This window comes from Pinus tabuliformis, chromosome X (assembly GCF_031772625.1).
Source record: "Pinus tabuliformis cultivar Carrire ecotype Pingquan chromosome X, CPIR1, whole genome shotgun sequence".
Lineage (NCBI taxonomy): Eukaryota > Viridiplantae > Streptophyta > Pinopsida > Pinales > Pinaceae > Pinus > Pinus tabuliformis.
The window spans coordinates 551,006,777-551,029,632 of NC_142308.1; the positions used below are offsets into that span (position 1 = coordinate 551,006,777).

At 41.2% G+C, this 22,856-nt stretch overlaps 1 protein-coding gene across 4 annotated transcripts in view; it reads right to left on the reverse strand.

The window, feature by feature from the left end:
* Positions 1 to 466: 466 nt before the first annotated feature.
* LOC149141185 (Amino acid kinase family protein) overlaps positions 467 to 22,856 on the reverse strand; it is a 389,974-nt gene continuing 367,584 nt past the window's right edge. For all 4 annotated transcript variants that reach the window (XM_089448274.1, XM_089448272.1, XM_089448275.1 and 1 more), the window contains 2 exons: positions 1,025 to 1,128; positions 467 to 939 (listed from right to left, as the gene is read on the reverse strand). In XM_089448274.1, coding sequence (XP_089304400.1) covers positions 838 to 939; positions 1,025 to 1,128 — 206 coding nt within the window. In that variant the 3' untranslated portion in view covers positions 467 to 837. The remainder of the gene's footprint in view (positions 940 to 1,024; positions 1,129 to 22,856) is intronic.

Here is a 22,856-nt window from a genome sequence, read left to right on the forward strand (position 1 = left end):
TCATGTGTTGCAAACATCTCGATAACATCCCAATTTTATCATGAAATCACTATTTTTTGGCCTAGCCGATGTTTGCCGATTTTTACCGATATTTTGATGGTATCTTAATTTTGCCGATATTTGCAATTTTTACCGATATTTTCTTGATTTTTACAATTTTTGGGTTTTCCAGACCCTTTCCAATTTTATCCCAATGCCGATGTTTGCAACATTAGTTGGATAATTAAGGGAAATTGCAAATCCTTGTGGCACTCAATCTGATTGCTTGCTATTGGCTTCCTTTTGGCTTAGAGGAGTTTAAGTAGTTTCGAGCAAGATTTGGCTTTGCTGTGAATATCAGACAGCATCTTTCATCATGATGTCTTTTTTGGCTTTTCTAGTGAAAGAAAATCCTGATACCTCTCTGACCCATGATGTGCTTCTTCCATGAAGTTATATAAGCAGCATTTCCAGAAAAAGATGCATGTAAAGAGAATCCTAAACCATGTTGCCCATTTATGCAACAAATCATTGCCCCTGCATGTGAGCATATGCATACAAATATTCCAGCAGCAAGAATGAAGTTTAGCAATTCATACTGTAATAGAAAATCTAAAACTTTGTCAACTGCATACAGCTGTATGGATGAGTATACAGTTAAAAAGTAATAAAAAGAACAAGACCGCTTTCGGTGTAGTATATATTGGTGTGTATCTAACCAGAATAGCATATGTCTATCAAGACGTTTGAGGTTTTTGGTTGTGTGATTGTTTCATCTAACTTCCAATGCAAGAATCTCCAAACTCTCCCATTTCAAGGTTCAGGATGCCCCCACTTGAACAGCATCATGTGATTCCTTCAAAACAATTTCGAATTTCTAACAATTGTTCCAATCCAGTTGTCCGGCATCTCTTCCTTTAGCTCACCATTTAGGGCCTTCAAAGAGTGATCAGTACCAGCCTGCAATCAAACTAACATTTTATTGAAAATGCTGATGCAGAAAAGGTTTTGACCTTCTGTATACAATTTTTGCTGAATCACTTACCTGAACAATATAAACATCTATACCAAATTTGGCTATCATTGCAGCCTCTGAAATTTTGGTAGCCATTCCTCCTGTTGTATCATGTGCTGCAGTGGCCGTTTTCACTGTGAATAGAAAGAATATTACCTGAGAAACCATTGAATTTTTCTTTGACAGGAAATACGTAACAAAAAGTTTATTTCTATAGATTAGCCAGTGAGAATGAAAATTTGATACATTCTTTAGTATTTGAAATTTCAAACTACACAAATCTTTTCGATCTTCATTATAGAAAGGGTGAAGCTGAAAACACTTTTTCCAAAGACAGATGCAGATGGAAATAAAGCTAGTCTCAACAAACTAGAAAATATGAGATGAATACATCTGAATCTTCATATATGCTTAAGGGAGTCCATTTCTGCTCACAACAGCTAAGAACTCTCATAAAATCCCTATTAGCTACATGATCATGTGCATGTTTGATAGGTATATAAACATGATCCGCGCTTTTTAATGGGAATAATAAGCTTATTTGCAAATATTGAATACCGAACATTTTGAAGGTTCCATAAAAGCCATAGTTGTGATTCATGTAGCATTATTGATTTCTAACATGCAGTCACAGCAATAATATGTAAGGTGATGAAAGCATACATTCATGGTATCTTTCAACATTCTTTACAGGTTATTTCTGTATATTCTTCCTACTAATTGCCTACTGTAAGCACAAGGCAACCTGTCCCTTTACAGTTAAAAACCATTAAAGCTCAAACGATTGAAATTGTGTCTATGCCAAAGGCACCTTGAAGTAACATAATGGATGGAAACACTGGAATTGGTAAATGGGCATATTTTCTTAAAATCATCTCTATCAATATGAGAGATGTAGTATAATCCTAAACTACTACATAAGTTGGATTCAAGTTGGAACAGTAGACGGGGAGCAAATAGATGGAAACTCGGTGCTCTAAAATGGAACCCGTAAAGAAATTTCTAGCAAGTATTCCTATAAATACTTCCTCCTAAAGAGCTAAATAAGGAAAATTTCAGGTGTAAACACTGGTGGTTTGTCAAGTCAGTGAATGAGGGCTGGTGTTATTTCCGCCACTGGGGTTTAAGTCTCTCCGGTTGTAATATTCTACTTAGGCAAAATTCAGTGAATATCAAGAACACGTACTAAGCTACAGCAATAATTGGAACATGCAACTTAAAATTTCAAACGTGAAGTAACATATTAGAACACCATTAGCAAGAGCAACAGTTCTGAGCCATTTTATTGCAAGTGTAAGCCAAAATGGGTACAATGTGAGATGGAATGAGTGCACCCGGGCTTGCTACAGCAAGCATGAAAAACCCAGTTGAACAAGAAGAAATCTCCAAGCTGAAATGGGCTCACTGGCTGTATGCTCTGCTCAGAAATATCACTGTTGCTGCTGCTTGAGGCAAACTGAGCTTTGGGGCCCCAAATCACCTCCAAAAATTCTGCAAAATTAGGGCTGAGCTCCTCAAGCCCAACCCAACCAAACCCAGAAATTTTTTGGGTTAGTTACAACCTCCCGGAACTAGCCAACTTTGTGTGTATTACCCAACAGTTTGGCTCTGCATCCCACACAGTGAACTGCAACAAGTTTAACCTTGATTCCTCCCTCTAATGGCCGCAGAAACCCCTGCAAATTTTCTCTGGAATTAAGAGTGAAGTCCATGCTCCAATGCTGTACAACCCTTGCTCCAATTCTGCCCAGAAATGACCTCTGCGCAGCCCTAGGAGAGGTAAATTTGGCTCTCACAAGAGCAACAATCTCCAGCTCTGCAACTCTCCAAGAAAACTCGTTCTTCCTCGAGGAAGATTTTACGCAAAACTCTCCAAGTAATGCTCCCCCGGAAAGACCCTCAACTCAACTCCATGAATTCTGCTCCTGCGTCCCAAGAAAATTCACACTGGCTGATGGTAGTGCTGAAATGGCTCACAATAGCTAGAAATTTGACCCTCTGATTAGTTCCAAATTTCTCCCTTAGGGTGACACTCAAGGTTCATCAAAAGAAAGTTGGGATTTTCTCCTTGGAAATCCCTATGCTAAGCAGCACCAGTTGACTTGACTCAACATCTCAAGCAAACTCTATGTCAAAGATGCACAATCAAGGGACCCGGAAAATGAGCTTCCTTCTCCTATTTATACTTTCTGCCCTTCTATCCCTTGTGGGTCTATTACCCACCACTTCGTGGGTGATATCCCCAAGTGAAATTTTTCTCCATGATGATCATCAGCCAGCAGTGAACAGCCCCTTGCAGCCTTCTACTAGCTCGTTGTGCCATTTCTTTGCCACTTGAGCCAGCTATGTGGTCCCACACCCACTTGTATTAATCGTATATTTGAAGGTGGGCCTCCCGAATCTAAAGGTATGTCTTGTCATTTGGTAATTGAGTATTGGGTTTACTTATCATGGATACTTCTGGCTATGGATTGATGGGGGGATTTGGCGGAAAGAGTGGGCTTAGTTTGTGCTCTTGTCCCCTTGATCTCTTTTGGTTGTTACCCTTGGATCTTAGTCCCATGGGATCTCCTTTATTGACCATTTGGTTCTAGGGTGGTACTACTTGGGAAACCTCGACTTTGGGTGCGTGGTCCCATTCCCTTACCCGCGCATATTACTCCATTTCTACTCACTATACCCCCATTAATCTTTTCTCCCGCCTGGGTCCACATTTCCATTTTGGGTCCACATAGGGCCAGCCTCCTTATCCCCTTGCCCCTACCTTGGGTCAAGCCTAGAATGATGCCCTGGAGGTTGAAGCAATTAAAAGGAAAAGTGAAGCATAATTGGCCACATTTAACAGAAAATTGTACCACAAAATGCAAAAGATGGTCGGGACAAAAATAATTAGCACGTGGGAAAAAGCCATTACATGAGCTCTACCCCAATCCATGGCCATCACCTTGGTTCCATAGGCCCTAGATGAGCTTCCTCTATCATTCAGGAACCCATGATTGTTCCAACCCCTGGTGGGCAATGAACGACCCTACCTAAAGGGGAAAATCACTATTATATCTTACACATCATGCTCTTGTCCTTTGAGCAATGAGCAGTTAGTTAAAGAAAATTCATAAAAGGCAAAAGGTATATAAAGAAGGGTGGAAAAATCAAGGTCAGGCCACCTCAAGTACCATGATTTCTCCCTTCTATATATTACATACCCAGGTGTGGCCTTCCCCTTATCTAGCTATCCCTATGCCCCACTATGTGGCCCAGGACTGCCCCTCTCATTCCCTATTCCATCTCACTTATTTGTCACTTGCCACCCACATTAGAGGGATGTACCTTGGACATATTATCCCCTTTAAGGGTTGAAACCACCTAATAAGGTACTCGACTAACCCCCTTTGGAGTTTGGAGACACTAGCACGTGCCAAAGCCCACTACGAAAGGGCATGCCATTATGAAGTGCCCACTTTGTTATCCATGATTTATAAGCTCTTTTACTTGATTATTTTAATGACTGGTTGTACTGGAAGCCTAAGGAACGCATTGGATCTTATGCAGGATTGCACGTAGTTTCCATTTGGGTTTGGTTTCACTATATGGGATCCTAACCCCCAAAGGTCTACATTGGCACATGTAGGGTGTGCATAAAGAGCCATGGGCCTCCACAGTAGCAGACATTGGACAACACTCCACGGATATTCATGGATGCTCAGAGACCACTAGCGATCCACTTTTGGGATGATGGTGATATGCTTGGTACATTATGCCCAGCAGGCCCCCACAGGAGCCCCACACTCTTGGCAGGTGTCCTAGGACTTGTACAATGTCATGGAAGCATTCATTCCACCACTCGGATCCTTGCAAAGGATCTACAAACATCTTTGATTCATATGGAGACCCATTGGGTCATTTATGTGCCCTAAAACCCACTAGGAGCACCACAGGTCTACTACTTGGAGAACAAGGGGCCACCTCGTTGTCCATCATATTCCGAGGAATTTATTCCTCAATATGGCACTTCAAGATATTATTGAGCCTTTGGAGGGCATTACGACATGTACATATTATTACTTGGCCCCTTGTGAGGCTTATTTTTACACTTGTGAGCTAGTTTGGTGGGCTTGTCACCAATAGAGGCTTTATTTGCACATTATTTTATCAATAGGGGCTAATGTAGACCCATAGGCTAATTCGAACTCCTTAGTAGGATATATATTGATGTTAGATACATTCATTTGGATTATCACTTGACTTGGGATCTCTCTAATCATAGAGAACTACACATTTTTTCCTTGGAGGATATTTTTTGGAGATGGATGAATTTTGACTGGATTTGGGATATTTTTCTTGTCTTGGAGCTTTGTCTTTCAAACGAAATGTTGGTTGGATATATTCTATAATGTTGTAAGTAAATTTGGATGTTGTGATTCCTGTTGCTACATATTGCTAAATTTAGGGCTAGTTGTTGCATAAATGAAATGTGGAATTAAACATGTTTTAGCTAATTTAATATATGGCCCAATGTTATATGAATGAAATGTCCTAGAGATTATTTGTCCCGGTAAGTTTGCATTATTTCTTTGAAGTATAAATGCTTAAAGGTCACTTTTCTTTTCTTTCTCTCAACATTGGATGAAGTTGACTTTCCGGGCCTCCTTGATCAAGAAACCAAGTTCTTACTCATCACCATCCTTGACTCCATATCCCCAAGTGAATGAGGCACTAACCCCTCAAAAAGGGTGATCATTTTAACCCTCTTTTTACACTTCCCTTTTTTCCCTAGGTCTAGCCCCATTAGGTCACCTAGGGCATCAATTTCCCAGGAATTGACCCAAGGAAAATTTCGATCTCCTACAGGCTACTGCGCTGGTGGGTCCCCTCCCTCTCCTCCAAATTTGAGGCAATTCTAATGGTGGAATCTTCGGGAATCCCAAGCCCTAGCTCTAGGATCGAATTTTTCCTAGGCATCCCCAAGGCTAGACCTCAACAGGATCAATTCAACCTTTTGAAGTAAATATTCTTGTTTGGTCCTTTCCTTTCACCTTGTCCAGGATAGGAACATCATTGGTTGCTACATTCCATCCCCAAACCTAGACTGGGTCCACTTGGCCCCGTGTGGTCCCACTTCTCAATAAAGATTATTTGTTAAGGACCATTTGGGAATCCAAGTTTCCCTAGGATTAAAGGGATTGAGAACCTCATCTATAAGCCTATTCCTTTTCCCTCAACCCTCCAATCCTCACCCTTTACCCCTTGAGGACCAAGTCCCTTGATTAAAGAGAAATCTAGTTCCATTCTTCACTCCATCCTTGGGAAAGGGTTTCAAGGGTCACTTTCCACCTATCCTTTGACATATACTTTACAAGTGATACCTACACTACCAAGACTCCTCCCATCGGTGAAAGTCCGTAAAGAGCAGGGAGACTTAGTTGTGGTGACAGTGGGCTAAGCCTCCACCGTTGCCCTTAACCTAGCAATTTCCCTCTTGGGAACCCCTTTTAGGTCCCCTGCTAGTTTGAGTAGTAACATTTCTGGCGCCTTTGTCGGGTACATGAGACGTGTGTTTTGTTCCTCGTACGACATATCATTATTAGTGACTCCGTTGGAAGAACAAAGCCCTATTTCTTCTTTGAACTTTATGGTCGATGCTTGTAGGGTGAAGCAAGCATTTTCTAGGCATCTTTCATTTCACCCTGGCGACTCCTACATATGTTTCATGTATACCTCAAATAGGCTATCATTCTTTCATAAATTTCCCGCTTTGGACATTGCTAGCATCCTTAGACATCCTAATCACGTCGCAAGAAGAATGCTACGTGGGATGCTTGTGTTTGATGGTGATCCACTCTCCACAATTGACCACATAGAAAGATTTATTGCACATGCTTTAATAGAGAAGGTTGTTCACCAAGATGTCCTTATGTTATTATTCATGGGATCTCTTGGTGGTCATAACTTATCGCTGCATGATCATGAACCTGGAAGCATCTCATCTATTGAAGAGTTCATTGATGTCTTTCTTAGACATTTTCAAGTACACCTTGCATTAAGCATCCAAGAGGAAGCCTTCATCGAGCATCATCAAGACATTAAGAATCTAGGTAATGAGCAAGAAGATGAGTCCTCCTTGGGTCCACATAATGAAAATGATGATTTTGAGGACACATGTGCTGGGAAGGGTGAATTTATGGAAAGAGAAATTGAGACCAACCTTACCTTTCTCAAGGATATTACTCCTGATGAAACCTCTTTTGAAAACCTTGAGAGAGATGATCCCATTAGCCCCTTGGAATATGACATTGAAGATTATTTCCACATTGAAAAGGAGAAATGGGAAATTGTTGGTCCTCAATTTGATTGTGCTCCCATTTACGACACCGACAAGGAGGATGAGGATGAGATTGATCTTCCTTTCCCCTCAGGAACTACTTATGATGACATACCCATTGATACCCTTGGGAAGGAGAATCTTCATTTTCCTTTGCATAAAAAGGAGCAGTTGGAAGTGATCAATTTTCCTTTTAGAAGAGACCTAATCTTTGGTACTAAGGACATTGATAGGGCTCCCACTTCTCTTGAGTACGATTTTATGTTCGAATCACTTGAGCCTTCAGATTATGATTTTGGAAAAGCACAACCTGTTGAATACAATTTTTCGTTCTCCCTTTTTCCTATTAGTCATCATCTTGAGTCCATCAAGTGATTCCCTTGCCCCTGGTCATATAATCCCAAGTAACTGTGAGCCCTTTTCCCCTCCTGAGTATAGTGTCAAGGAGAAGCCCTTCATTGATTACATTTTTTCTCCTTGGACACACCCTAAGGGTTCTGATCATTCCATAGTCCCCCTTCTCTAGTGTAATCATCCTGTACAACCTACTTGTGTTTCTCCATCTCATTGGCCTCCCTTTCCTACTAATCATAACCCAATGAAGGCCATAAGCCATGATGTAAATAATAACGACAATGATGGAAGTGATATGCCTAAGGTTGTTATCCATCAAAAGTTTATGAGCTTGGTTGTTGACATCTCTATATTTTGGTTGCAAGAGAAGATCTCATGGACTAGATTACATCCTTTTCTTACCTCTTCTCACATAATCATCCATGTGTGGGCATCATATTTTCCCACCTCCTGCCCACAACATCCTCCATGTGTTTGGATTTGCATTCGCTTTGGGATTTGCTGCATGAGTAATCATATAGGCAGGCATATTTATATTGACTTGATGATATGTTGGTTGCACTGGCTTTATGATTACACTTAATAATAGCTTTGTCATATGCATGTTAGGGTAGGATGCATTGCATGATGATTTTTGCATTAGAACTAACCGCATATGATGTTTCTCATGATAGATTAGATTGCATTTAGGTAAAAAAACAAAAAAAAATGCATATTTTATTTCTTGTTGGTTTATGGGCTAACATTAAGCATGGGTGATCATAAGACACCGTGAAAAACATGCTGCCCCGTGGCTTTGATCTTTGACATGTGCAGATAACAGGTCTATGGTGACCAAGAGATTGTTGGATTTCTCGTGACCTCCCATTCGAGCAACCTTGTCCACTTCTTCGAGAGATCACGTCCCAGTTGGAGCTAGATGTTACCCACCACTTCGTGGGTGATATCCCCAGGAGAAATTTTTCTCCATGATGAACCTCAGCCAACAGCCCCTTACAGCCTCCTACTAGCTCATTGTGCCATTTCTATGCCACCTGAGCCAACCATGTGGTCCCTCACCCACCTGTATTGATCATATGTTTGAAGGTGGGCCTCCTGAATCTAAAGGTATGTCTTGTCATTTGGTAATTGAGTATTGGGTTTACTTATCATGGATAATTCTGGGTATGGATTGATCGACGGATTTTGCGGAAAGAGTGGGCTTAGTTTGTGCTCTTGTCCCCTTGATCTCTTTTGGTTGTTACCCTTGGATCTTAGTCCCGTGGGATCACCTTTATTGACCATTTGGAACTAGGAAGGTACTACTTGGCAAACCCCGACTTTGGGCACGTAGTCTCACTCCCTTACCCGCACATATTACTCCATTTCCACTCACTATAACCCCATTCATATTTTCTCCCGCCTAGGTCCACATTTCCATTTTGGGTCCACATAGGGCCAGCCTCCCTATCCCCTTGCCCCCACCTTGGGTCAAGCCTAGAATGATGCCCCGAAGGTTGAAGCAATTAAAAGAAAAAGTAAAAAGCATAATTGGCCACATTTAACAGGAAATTGTACCACAAAATGCAAAATATGGTCGGGACAAAAATAATTAGCACGTGGGCAAAAGCTCTACACCAATCCATGGCCATCACCCTAGTTCCATAGGCCCTAGATGAGCCTCCTTTATCATTTAGGAACCCATGGTTGTCCCAACCCCTGGAGGGCAGTGAACTGCCCTACCTAAAGGGGGTAATCACTGCTATATCTTACACATCATGCTCTTGTCCTTTGAGCCCCGAGCAGTTAATTAAAGAAAATTCATAAAAGGAAAAATGTATATAAAAAAGGGTGGAAAAATCAAGGTCGAGGCATGTCATGTACCACGATTGCTCCCTCTTATGAATTACATACCGAGGTGTGGGCTTCCCCTTATCTAGCTACCCCTATGGCCCACTATGTGGCCCAGGACTACGCCTCTCATTCCCTATTCCATCTCACTTATTTGTCACTTGCCACCCCCATTAGAGGGATGTACCTTGGACATACTATCCCTTTTAAGGGCTGAAACCACCTAATAAGGTATTTGGCTAACCCTCTTTGGAGCTTGGAGACACTAGCACATGCCAAAGCCCACTATGGAAGGGCATGCCATTATGAAGTGCCCACTTTGTTATCCATGATTTGTAAGCTCTTTTACCCAATTATTTTAATGACTAGTTGTTCTGGAAGCCTAGGGGACGTGTTGGATCTTATGCAGGATTGCACGTGGTTTCCATTTGGGTTTGGTTTCCCTATGTGGGATCCTAACCCCCGAGGTCTACATTGGCACATGTAGGGTGTGCATAGAGAGCCATGGGCCTCCACAACAGCAGACATCACTCCACGGATCTTCATGGATGCTCAGAGACTACAAGTGATCCACTTTTGGGATGATGGTGATATGCTTGGTACATAATGCCCAGTACGCCCCCACAGGAGCCCCACACTCTTGACAGGTGTCCCAGGACTTGTACGATGTCTTGGCAACATTTATTCCACCATTTGGACCCTTGCAAAGGCTCTACAGGCATCTCTGATTCATATGGAGTCCCATGGGGTCATTTATGTGCCCTCAAGCCCACTGGGAGCACCACAAGTCTACTACTTGGAGAAAAAGCGGCCACCCCTTTGTCCATCATATTCCAAGGAATTTGTTCCTCAATATGGCACTTCAGGGTATTTTGAGTCTTTTGAAGGCATTACGACATGTACATATTATTATTTGGCCACTTGTGAGGCTTATTTTTACACTTGTGAGCTAGTTTGGTGGGCTTGTCACCAATAAGGGTTTTATTTGCACATTATTTTATCATTAAGGGCCAATGTAGGCCCATAGGCTAATTCGAACTCCTTAGGAGGCTATATATTGATGTTAGATACATTCATTTGGATCATCACTTGACTTGGGATCTCTCTGATCATAGAGAACTTCACATTTTTTCCTTGGAGGATATTTTTTGGAGATGGATGAATTTTGACGTTTGGATTTGGGATATTTTTCTTGTCTTGGAGCTTTGTCTTGCAGACGAAATGTTGGTTGGATATATTATATAACGTTGTAATTCAATTTTGACGTTATTCTTGTTGCTGCATACTGCTAAATTTAGGGCTAGTTGTTTCATAATTGAAATGTGGAATTAAGCATGTTTTAGCTAATTTAATGTATGGCCAATGTTATATGAATGAAATGTGCTACAGATTATTTGTCTCGATAAGCTTGCATCATTTGCTTTGAAATATAAATGCTTGAAGGTCACTTTTCCTTTCTTTCTCTCAACATTGGATAAAGCTGACTTTCTGGGCCTCCTTGATCAAGAAACCAAGTTCTTACTCATCATCATGGTTGACTCCATATCCCCAAGTAAATTAGGCACTGATCCCTCAAAAAGGGTGATCATTTTAACCTCTATTTACCCTTTTCCCCTTTTTCCCTAGGTCTAGCACCATTAGGTCACCTAGGGCATCCATTTCCCGGGAATTGACCCAAGGAAAATATCGATCTCCTACAGGCTACTGCGCTGGTGGGTCCCCCCCTCCAAATTTGAGGCAATTCAAATGGTGGAATCTTCGAGAATCCCAAGCCCTAGCTCTAGGATCAAATTTTGCCTAGGCATCCCCAAGGCTAGACCTCAACATGATCAATTCAACCTCTTTAAGTAAATATTCTTGTTTGGTCTTTTCCTTTCACCTTGTCCAGGATAGGAACATCATTGGTTGCTAGATTCCATCCCTAAACCTGGACTGGGTCCACTTGGCCCCGTGTGGTCCCACTTCTCAATAGAGATTATTTGTTAAGGACCATTTGGGAATCTAAGTTTCCCAAGGATTATAGGGATTGAGAACCTCGTCTATAAGCCTATTCCATCTCCCTCAACCCTCCAATCCTCACCCCTTACCCCGTGAGGACCAAGTCCCTTGCTTAAAGAGCAAGCTAGTTCCATTCTTCACTCCATCCTTAGGAAAGGGTTTCCAGGTCACTTTCCACCTATCCATTGACATATACTTTACAAGTGATCCCTACACTACCGGGACTCCTCCCATCAGTGAAAGTCCGTAAAGAGCAGGGAGACTTAGTTGTGGTGACAGTGGGCTAAGCCTCCACCATTGCCCTTAATCTAGCAGTTGCCCTCTTAGGAACCTGTTTTAGGTCCCTCTGCTGGTTTGAGTGGTAATAGGGCCCACTAATTTGAACCCCCTTTTTGCCTCTTTCCTCATGTGGTTCGAATTTCCTCCAAGGGGTTCGATTTACTCTTTGGTGGCCCCCACAATCCACCAACTATATAATATTTCCTTTCTCCTAAGTTGGTCACCCTTTTTTCTCTAGAATTTAATTAATGCCTCCAATCCCCTTCTCCTAAAGTCAAAACATTTATTAATTACCAAAATTGTAAAATTGTACTTTCACCTTAGCAGAATTTATTTGTTGGGGACATGACATCGATGACATGACTATGCTTGTGCTCATACCTATATTTGCACCAATGTTTGCAAAACATAGGTAGGGCCAAGTGCAAATCCTGGGTAGCTTTGGAAGAGAATAGATACGCCTCACTTGTGGCCTCTTATCTAAAGGGTAAGTCCTATTGTCGCTCGGATTGTAAACCAGATTGCGACAACACTCAGGGTAGGGGATGTCACTCTAATCCTTTCCCTCTCCGTTTAAGTTGTCTCCTAACTACAAACTAAGCGGGCTAATCCCTATGGATAAGATGATGAACAACCTGTTGGAAACCAACAAGTTAAGGAGACACAACTGAATGGCCTAGCAACTTGGATGGAATTAAAAGGCAAGTATTATTATCAAGCACACGTTGACTCGATTCCTTAATATTTTAAGTTAGAGACCAGTGTTGATTTGGGGTAGCATCGAATGTGCTCTAGCAACGAAATTTGGTGGAGAGGTTGGGGCACATGAGATCTCCAATACCTAAAAGGGTTTGGGCAGATTCTAAACAGATCAGGAGATATTAAAATAATTAATATTTTTAATGGAGTCCCTAAGTCTAAACTTAGGGAAAATAAAATATTAATGTGTATTAATATGAATTTGTGTTAAAATGGTCCAAAAGACATGGATCAAGCCAGATCTAATCTTAGTCGTTGATTAGGGACTTAATCTCGGCCATTGAGATGTCAACATAAAAAGTATAAGAGGAGGCTTGAGGGGCACTTGGAGAACACACTGAGGGAGACCAGTCAGTTCAATTTCTGGAGCGGGGTTTGCTGAGAAATTGAACCAGTGGTCTGAAGAGCAGTCAGGAGGCAACAAGTACGAAACAGAGAGACAGGAGATCAGCGCAAAAGAGGCAGACGCAGAGCCAGAGGAAGCCACGCAGAGGCAGTAGAGACTGCGCAAAGCCAGAAGGGCCTGCGTCATCCACACAGAGGCTACAGGAGTGACGCAGAAGCCCAGAGAGGCTATGCAGAGCCTCAGTAGGCTGACGCAGAGGATTTCAGGCTGACGCAGAGGGTTTCAGGCTGTAGCAGAGATCAGTAGGGCCTACGCTGGGTTTAGAAAAGTTTTGGAAGTTTGTCTATCTGTGGGTAAGCTAGTTTGGCAATTGTACAAGAAAATTGCTGAATAATAAAATCCTCCCTTGTTGCACCGGTTTTCCCACATTTGATTTTTCCAGGGACATTAGTCCAAAATAATTGTGTCAATGTGTGCATATTTTTGTTTCTGTATTACGATGTGATAACTACAACAGTGTTTACTTTAATGTTTGTTGAAGTAATTTCATGAATAACTTATGATGAAATAAGTAGGAAAAGTAAATCAGTTGCTGCAATGATAGAATTTTCACATGGTATCAGAGCAAGTAATCAGAGACAGAAAGGGAAAATCAGTTATGGGTCGAGACCACGATGTAGAGACATCCACCTCAGGGGACTCACGCATATTTTCAGAAGATTGCACAAGAGAGAGAGAGATTTCGATTTCTCTATGTTGGCTTCTAGGGTGAAAGAAGAAGTGGCGTGCATGACTAGTGTTGCATCATCAGAAGTATGGTATATAGACAGTGGAGTCTCGTGGCATATGACGAGAATCAGGGAGTGTTTCTAAGAATATCAAGAAGAGAAGATGAACTTTCAGATCACCATGGGGAACAAGGCAAAGTGTACTCCAGTAGGAAAGGGTACCATAGTTTTTCAGACAAAATCGGGAGAGCGGTTTCGTGCCACAAATGTGTTGCATGTGTCAAGATTGGGGATGAACTTAATTTCCGTGTCACAACTACAAGGCAAGGGCTATGACATCTACTTCATCAAGGAAAATGTATACGTCAAACACCTGAGCTGGAAAAAGAAAGTGCAGATCGGGATCAAAAGTAATCGGTTGTACAAATTACAACTAAAATCTCCAATGGCACTAATTGGCAGTCATGGGGGCAAAGACTTGAACAAACTATGGCACAAAAGGATGGGTCACTTGCACCATGGAGCTCTGAGAATTCTCAGGAGCACTGTAACAGGAGTTCCGGATCTGAGTACGGAACAGGATAAAGTATGCAAGGGATACGCTCTAGGAAAGTATGCCAAGGCAACATTTCCTAGGAGCAACCACAGGGCCAAGAGTGTACTAGGATTGATACACTCAGATATCTACGGACCTATGTCTGTCAAAGCTCTCAGCGGTGCCGATTATTTCCTTACTTTCATTCATGACCACTCGAGGAAAACTTGGATCCATTTTTTGAAAACCAAGGATGAGGTTTTCAGTCGATTCAAGGAGTTCAAGTCTTGCACTCAGATAATGGTGGAGAATACATCCATAAGGACTTCACTGATTTTTGTGCTAAGGAGGGCATCAGAAGAGAGTGGACAGCTCCTTACAATCTGAAGCAGAATGGGGTGGCAGAAAGGAAAAACAGGACTATTGTAGAAGCAACTAGGGTCATGCTGTATGATCACAGTATGCCAAAATCCCTGTGTGTAGAAGCATGCAACACAGTTGTCTACGTTCAGAACAGGACTCCTCATCAAGCATTGGGCAAGATCACTCCAGAAAATGTCTTCACTGGGAAGACACCTGAAGTCAGTCATTTCAAGATATTTGGGAGCTTGGCATATTGTCGCATACCCGAAGAAAAGAGGAAGAAGCTGGATCAGACTACAAAAAAGGGGTATCTGGCAGGATATAGCGAGAACGCTAAGGCATACAAGGTCTATCTTCCAGGGAGCAGGAAGGTAGTAGTATGACGAGATGTAAAGTTCATGGAGGACAGAGCTTTCAGAAGATCTCGTGAAATGCCTTCCAAGGAGTAATCGAAAGAGGATCCATTGGTCATGCCTCTTCAACCAACGGAAGTGAAGAATCCTTCCTCAGATCAGGAAGATTCTCAAGATGAGGAAGAGGAGCAAACAGAAGCACCTGTTGGCAGAGGAAGAACCAGCAGGGAACTTCGTCAGATTCTGCGTGATGCAGAGAACTTCATCGGAGAACCAAGGAACAATAAAAGGGAGCGAAAATAGCTAGACAGGTATCAGGCATTAGTAGCTCAAGATGGAGAGCCTGCCAGCTTCAAGGAGGCAGCTCAGCATCAGGTCTGGCTAGATGCAATGGTGAAGGAGTATAACTCCATAATGGTAAACGATGTCTGGGAGGTGGTGTCAAGGCCTCAAGACAGATCTGTGGTAGGTTCAAGATGGATCTACAAGATCAAATATGCTGCGGACAGCAGTATTGAAAAATACAAGGCCAGGTTTGTGGCTAAGGGGTACGCTGAAAAGGAAGGGATTGACTATGAGGAAACCTTCACCCCGATAGCCAGATATACCTCTATTAGGACCATGATATCTCTTGCGGCCCAGATGGGATGGGAGATCCATCAGATGGATGTCAAGACGACATTTCTGAACAGGGTAATAGAAGAAGAAGTATACATTGAACAACCAGAGGGCTTTGAAACTTATGAGAAGAAGTCTCATGTATGCAGACTGAAGAAAGCCTTGTATGGGCTGAAGCAGGCACCAAGCGCATGGTATGGTCGAATAGATGGCTACTTGCAGAAGATGGGGTTTGTCAAGAGTGACGCAGATTCGAATCTCTACTATTTGGTCGTAGAGAGCGAGCCACTTATCTTAGTATTATATGTGGATGATCTCTTCCTGACAGGATCATCCAGACTCATTGAAGATTGCAAGAAGAATCTAGCCACAGAGTTTGATATGAAGGATTTGGGACGAATGCACTATTTTCTAGGGTTGGAAGTTTGGCAGTAGAAAGGAGAAATCTTCCTTGGGCAAGGAAGGTATGCTACAAAAATTCTGAAAAGGTTCGGGAAGGGAGACTGTAGACCTATGGCTACGCCAATGATCACCAACTGGAAGAAGATTGATGCATCAGAAGACAAGGATGTCGATCCCACCCTATACCAACAGCTCATAGGGTCCCTGATGTATCTAGTCAATACCAGGCCAGATATTTGCTACGCTATCAACACCCTCAGTCAGTTCATGGTGGAACCAAAGAGGGCTCACTGGGCAGCAACCAAGCACATTCTTAGGTATTTACAGGGAACAGTTGATTATGGGCTCTTGTACAACAAGGGAAAGGATATCAAATTGAGTGGATTTACCGATGCAGATTGGGCAAGAAATTCAATGGATCGGAAAAGTACCTCTGGGTACTGTTTCAACATTGGATCAAGAATAACCTCCTGGTGTAGTAGGAAACAGAAGTTCGTGGCTCTGAGCTCGTCTAAGGCAGAATATATGGCAGCAAGCACAGCTTCGTGTGAGGCCATATGGCTTAGAAAACTGCTGGTAAACCTATTCAGAAGAAATATGGAGGCGACCAGGATCATGTGTGATAATTAGAGTTGCATCAAACTCTCTGAGAATCCAGTATTTCATGATAGGTCAAAGCATATTGATATCCGGTGTCACTTTGTCAGAGATTGTGTCCAACGTGGAGCTGTACAGTTGAGCTACACTCCTACAGGGGAACAAGTGGCAGATATCCTCACCAAGGCCCTTGGAAAGTCAAAATTTGACTACTTCAGGGAAAAGATGGGGATGGTAAAGAACCCCTTTCAGAAGTAGTGTGTTAGCAGCACGAATGAAGAGGGAGTTGCAGTGCAGATGCAGTGTTGGGAGAAAGGACCAACAACAGCACAGATGTAGAGGGAGTTGCAGTGCAGATGCAGTGTTGGGAGAAAGGACCAACAGTAGCACAGATGCAGAGGAAGGTGCAGTGCGGATGCAGTGCTGGGAGAAAGGACCAGCAGCAGCACGAATGCAGAGGGAGTTGTCGTACAGATGCAACAGTGGTAGTGGCAAAACCATGGGCAGCAGTACAGGATGCAGCAGTGCAGAGGATGTTGGGTAGGGAGGCCTAGCATCAGCACAGGTACCGATGCCGGATGATTAGAGTAATACTCAATGAGGAGTATTGTTAGAGCACAGTCCTCGCTAAGAGGGAGTGTTGATTTGGGGTAGCATCGGATGTGCTCTAGCCATGAAATTTGGTGGAGAGGTTGGGGCACATGAGATCTCCAATACCCAGAAAGGGTTTGGGCAGATTCTAAACAGATCAGGAGATATTAAAATAATTAATATTTTTAATGGAGTCCCTAAGTCTAAACTTAGGGAAAATAAAATATTAATGTGTATTAATATGAATTTGTGTTAGAATGGTCCAAAAGGCATGGATCAAGCCAGATCTAATCTTAGCCGTTGATTAGCGACTTAATCTCGGCCGTTGAGATTTCAACAGAAAAAGTATAAGAGGAAGCTTGAGGGGCACTTGGACAACACACTGAAGGAGACTAGTCAGTTCAATTTCTGGAGCGGGGTTTGCTAAGAAATTGAACTAGTGGTGTGGAGAGTAGCCAGGAGGCAGCAAGTACGGAACAGAGAGACGGGAGATCAGCGCAGAAGATGTAGACGCAGAGCCAGAGGAAGCCACGCAGGGGCAGCAGAGACTGCGCAGAGCCAGAAGGGCCTATGTCATCCACGCAGAGGCTGCAGGAGTGACGCAGAAGCCCAGAGAGGCTGCATAGAGCCTCAGTAGGCTGATGCAAAGGGTTTTAGGCTGACGCAGAGGGTTTCGGGTTGTAGCAGAGGTCAGTAGGGCCTACGCTGGGTTTAGAAAAGTGCTATAGAAGTTTGTCTATCTGTGGGTAAGCCAGTTTGGCACCGTGTTGTACAAGAAAATTGCTAAATAATAAAATCCTCCCTTGCTGCACCGGTTTTCCCACATAGGGTTTTCCGGGGACATTAGTCCAAATAACTGTGTCAATGTGTGCATATTTTTGTTTCTGTATTACGATGTGATAACTGTAGCAGTATTTATTTTAATGTTTGTTGAAGTAATTTCATGAATAACTTATGATGAAATAAGTAGGAAAAGTAAATCAGTTGTTGTAGTGACAGAATTTTCACAACCAGTTCCTTAGAAGATTAATTACTTTCTCAATTAGAATAAAACTTCCAAGTTACTGGATGAACAAATGTTGCAATATGCAAGCTCTATCCTTTATGAAGTGCGAGACCTCACGTTAGGTGAGATGCAATCTCTTGGTTACATTTATTTATATGCCTAATCTAAGTTAATCCTTCTCCTCAATTCTTTTGGAACTAATCTCGAACACATGTTTTAGAGAGAAGCCCAAAGGAAGGAGGCATGGCCTCATCGACACCTCCTGTGGGGTTCTAATCACCTAGATGCCTCTGTTCCTACAAGGGATTGCCCGCAAGAGAACTGCAAGGTCACCTATGTTAACTGCAAATGAGGATCTAGAGTCCTCAAATTGTTTGAAGAAGGTGGTCCTATCTTCTTACAACCAAGCTTATGCTTGGAGGTATGTTTTAGAAACGCACTTATAACTTACCATGAATATGCAAGATATTAGTGATAGCTTCAAGGAGATCACTAAGTGAATTAAGTACTTCAACAAGACAAATTACTTGAGATCCAAATGCTTATAGTGATATCCAATACAAGAGAAATTAGATGAAGTACTTATAGAGCAATGAAAAGACTATCTCAATGAAGCTAGATAAATAATTTTAATGAACACAATTAGCAATTCCAATCACTTCAAGAGCTTATGAGATTCTTCTAAGAGAGATAAAATTGGAGCACAATAATGAGAACAATATGTTCTTATATCATTCAACAAATAGAGACAATGCTTTCTCATTCAATTATGCTATGAGAATCAGATACAAAATGTAATTTCTCTTAGGCACAAATAGCAACCATAAAGAATTATAGAGATTGCTAACAGTGATTTTAAAGAATGAAAAAATAAGATGCCAAGAATGCAATGACGCAAAATGCAATTAGCGCTTTAACAATGAAGGAGATACCCTAATGCAATGCAAGAGACAAGGATATGCAATAATACTATTTTATCCCAAAGACAGACAGATGTATCAATACTACCCTCACTATTCAATGCAGATCAGATCAGCCACTTAATGTTGTTAGATCAGTCCCAAAACTTCTCTTGTAGATTAAACAAATCAATGTTTATTCAGCCCTTTAATCAAGATGATGATTCTTTAGTATATTAGGTTTACTTATATGAGTTCTTTAGAGCAAGACATCAACAATCACACTGTTGTGGCAATCATATCAGACTTCAGAAATGCATAGGACAACCATCACAAATCAATTAAATTGATGAATTAAGCCCCTACAATCAATGTGTGATGTCTTATATGAGTTATTAATTTATTATGGAGTTGCTTAGGCCCATATTTCAATTTATATGCCACTGAAATGTTAATGTTCATATCTGATTACTAATGGCAATCATCAAAAAGGAGAGAGGGAAAGAGGATCAAACCCCTAGCCCTAGTGGCCTATGCCAAGTTTAGAGACAAGGGAGAAATGCTTCTTCCAACACCTGCACTCACAAAAGTTAGCTTAAAACACATGGATCAGACCTTTGATGCCACTGTAACAATAAATCATTAGTCCAAACACTTACGCAAATAATAGATCAAACTTGTACAATAATAACTAAGAGGACTAGGGCTTGCAATTGGAAAATTTTGACCTTGTAACCCCTTGAAGAAGACCGGCAACACAAATGAATCAGCACTAAAACAAATTTAAGTGATGAGTTTAGCCTTCAAAAGAGTGCGGCTAGGCCTAGGAAGCTTGCGGCCTAGTGGAAAGAGGCTTTCGATCTCACGGCTAGGGCTTCAAGCCCTCTTTATGCTAGCGGCCAGGCCTACAAGGGCTAGAATGGCTAAACAAATAAATTTTTGGACCTTGAAACCTTTCTTCAATAGATGAAAAGCCTGCAAAACCAAAGTTAGTCCACTAGATGACAAAAAAATAACGAGAAATCTCTACCAACCCTTGCCAGAAATCACCTTAGGCCTACAAAACAAGATATTAGCCCTTGAAATCACTTGCAAAGACAAATTTAGGCCCTTTTTGGGCTGCACCTAGGCTTAGAGGCATATTTAGGCATGCAGCCTTCTTGTGGAGGCTGAAAAGGGGCTGCAGCTAGGGCTTTTAGCCCTTTAACCCCTGTGGCTAGGCCAAGAATGGCCTCTAACCCCTGCGGCTAGGCCAAACTAGCCTCAAAATGTTGAAAAAAGTCCAAAAAATGACTTCAACCTTGAGAATCCACCTGCAAAACAACTTTAGAAGATAAATGCTCAAGAAAAACCCCAGTTGCAGTAGCGAAAAAGCCCTCTAAGGCTAGCGGCTTCCTCAAGGAGGCTAGACATTGTAAAATTATGACTTGCGTCTTGTATTTTGAGGTGTATAGACCCCAAATCAACCCTTATAGGCTGAACGACTTGCTCTCTTAGGCTGGATGACTCCTTCCAAGGTTGAAAACCCCTCCAAACCCTAGTCGTCTAGGCTAGGTAAGGGCTAGGACCTTCACACTTGAATTTGTCTTTGAAATATTAGTCCTTTGGCACCTGTAAGATGAATAAATAGAGCCCAAGACACAAGATCTAGAAATTTCTCAAATAAAACCCCAAAATTATTATTTACAAATGAGAAAAATAATTTACAAGGGTTAGAAATAATTTACAAAATATTTACAAATTATTTACAATAATCTACAAAAGAATATTGGCTCTAATTAGCAAATAATTCATTAATAGCCCAAGAATAAATTTTGCAAGATAATTTGATGGAAATAATTTTAATTTAATGCACAAACCCAAACTCTGCAAAATAGATTCATTAGATAAGCTCAGGGTCCAAACAAAATGTGATCACCTCAAAGTCCATGAACTTGGGCTTTCCCCAAGGGCTGAATCACCTGAAAGATCTCTATACACTTGAAAAATAGATCATTAGTTTCATAGGGGTTCGATTCACACAAATAGGCTAGAGATCTAGAGATACCTGCTAGATCTATTGACCTCTAAGTGTTTACTCTAGCCCAAAACATAAAACAAGATACATGTGCTAATAGATAATCCAACCGATGGCTATGAAACAATAATCCTCAATGATAGTACAAAATTAGAGCATTAAGCAAATTCAGCACATACCATGAATCATTAAGGGAGAGATACCTTGAATTGAAACCCCAAAGTCTTTATTAATGCAGAAATTCCAGCAGAGCTTAGCTCAATACAAAAAAAAATCGATCTAGTGAGATCAAGATACAATGAGGAGCTTGATAGCTTCCTTATATAGAAAATGAGAGGAAATAACCCCTCCAAGTGGAAATAACGGCTAGTTGCATCGATCTATGGCTTGATCTTGGAAGAAAGAATTTGATCCCTTGATTAGCTGGCACAAATCTCCAAAAAAAATATACCTTTCTTGTTCATTTTGCTAGAGGATTCAAACTTTGACTTTTGGACCATAAAAGACCTCCAAAAAATAGAATTATCATTACTTGTGCAAAATAGTTCACTTCTTGGCCTAAAAAATTTGATTTGCTTGGAACATAATCTTTTCTGACCCAACGAATTTATGCACTGGGTCCTTCTGCCTTGGAAATGAAGCAGTTCATCTTTCACTTGAATTTTTCCTTTGAAAATACCCTCAAACAATTTTTTGATGAATTTTCCACTTGAAGGGTAATTAATTTTCCCTTCATTTTATTTTTTGGATAATCTTTGGCTAATTTAATTTTTATTTTAACTAGAAATTAAAATTAAAAGGACTCAAGAGGGGATTAATTATTTTTCCACCCTTTAAGTGTATCTAAAAATATTTTGGTAATAGTGTTCTAATTATGAGGAACCATTCACAGAAAATATTTCTAAATAACACTTTCACATCAAAATATTACAACATCAACCCTTAAAAGGGGAAATACACATAGACATGGACCACTTGAGACTCAACCAAATTCTATGACAAGACACATGATCTAGTATGGAAAATACATAGACTCGATAAGCACTAGGACTCACCTAAGACCTCATCAATGAGCTCCACCCTAGCTTTGGGGTATATCTGGGAGAAAAATTCTGCCAATTATCTATGTTTACAAACATACATAATTTGGTGAGGTTAAAAAACTCCCTATAGTGAAACCCTTTGAGAAGAATCATAGGCTTACATAGGTGTGGTTACATGGCTTAATAGTCATACTGGAATCATTTTTACAATAAACTTGCAGAATTTGGGATTATAATTATTAATGATGACAATGACTTAAAAAAAATTGCATGTTTCTTTATACCCTGCTTCTTGGACTGTTGACATGTTCATGGTCAACAAGTCCCATAGCAAAACAAGACATTTTTGCCCATTGAATATATCGTGTAGAACAATTTCTACTTGCTCATGTTCAACAGAAGCATGCAATCAAAAGATAAAAATTTCAACTAAACGAAGCTTGATTTCTACCATAAAATCTACTCAAGTTGGGAGAAAGTAGTACAAACAAGACTAAAATGACAATATAAGACATGACGATTTTGAAAGACTAATTGACTCTGTTGTCGCACAGATTTTCACGACAATGCTCAGACCGAGGGCTGTCACCCTGATCCCCGATCTCTCCGTTTAAGCCTGTCTCCCGCGGCTAAGGGGGGTAGACCCTATGGGATAGTGAATGACCAACTGGGAACCAGTTGGGCTGGGAGACACGAAGGGAAACAAGCACTAAATTGATTTTATTAAGCTAATAGACCAGTGCCTTATGAAATGAATGATTAAACGATTATTTATCAAATGCTGCAGGAATATAGGCTCATTAACAATCATTAACCATCAAACAA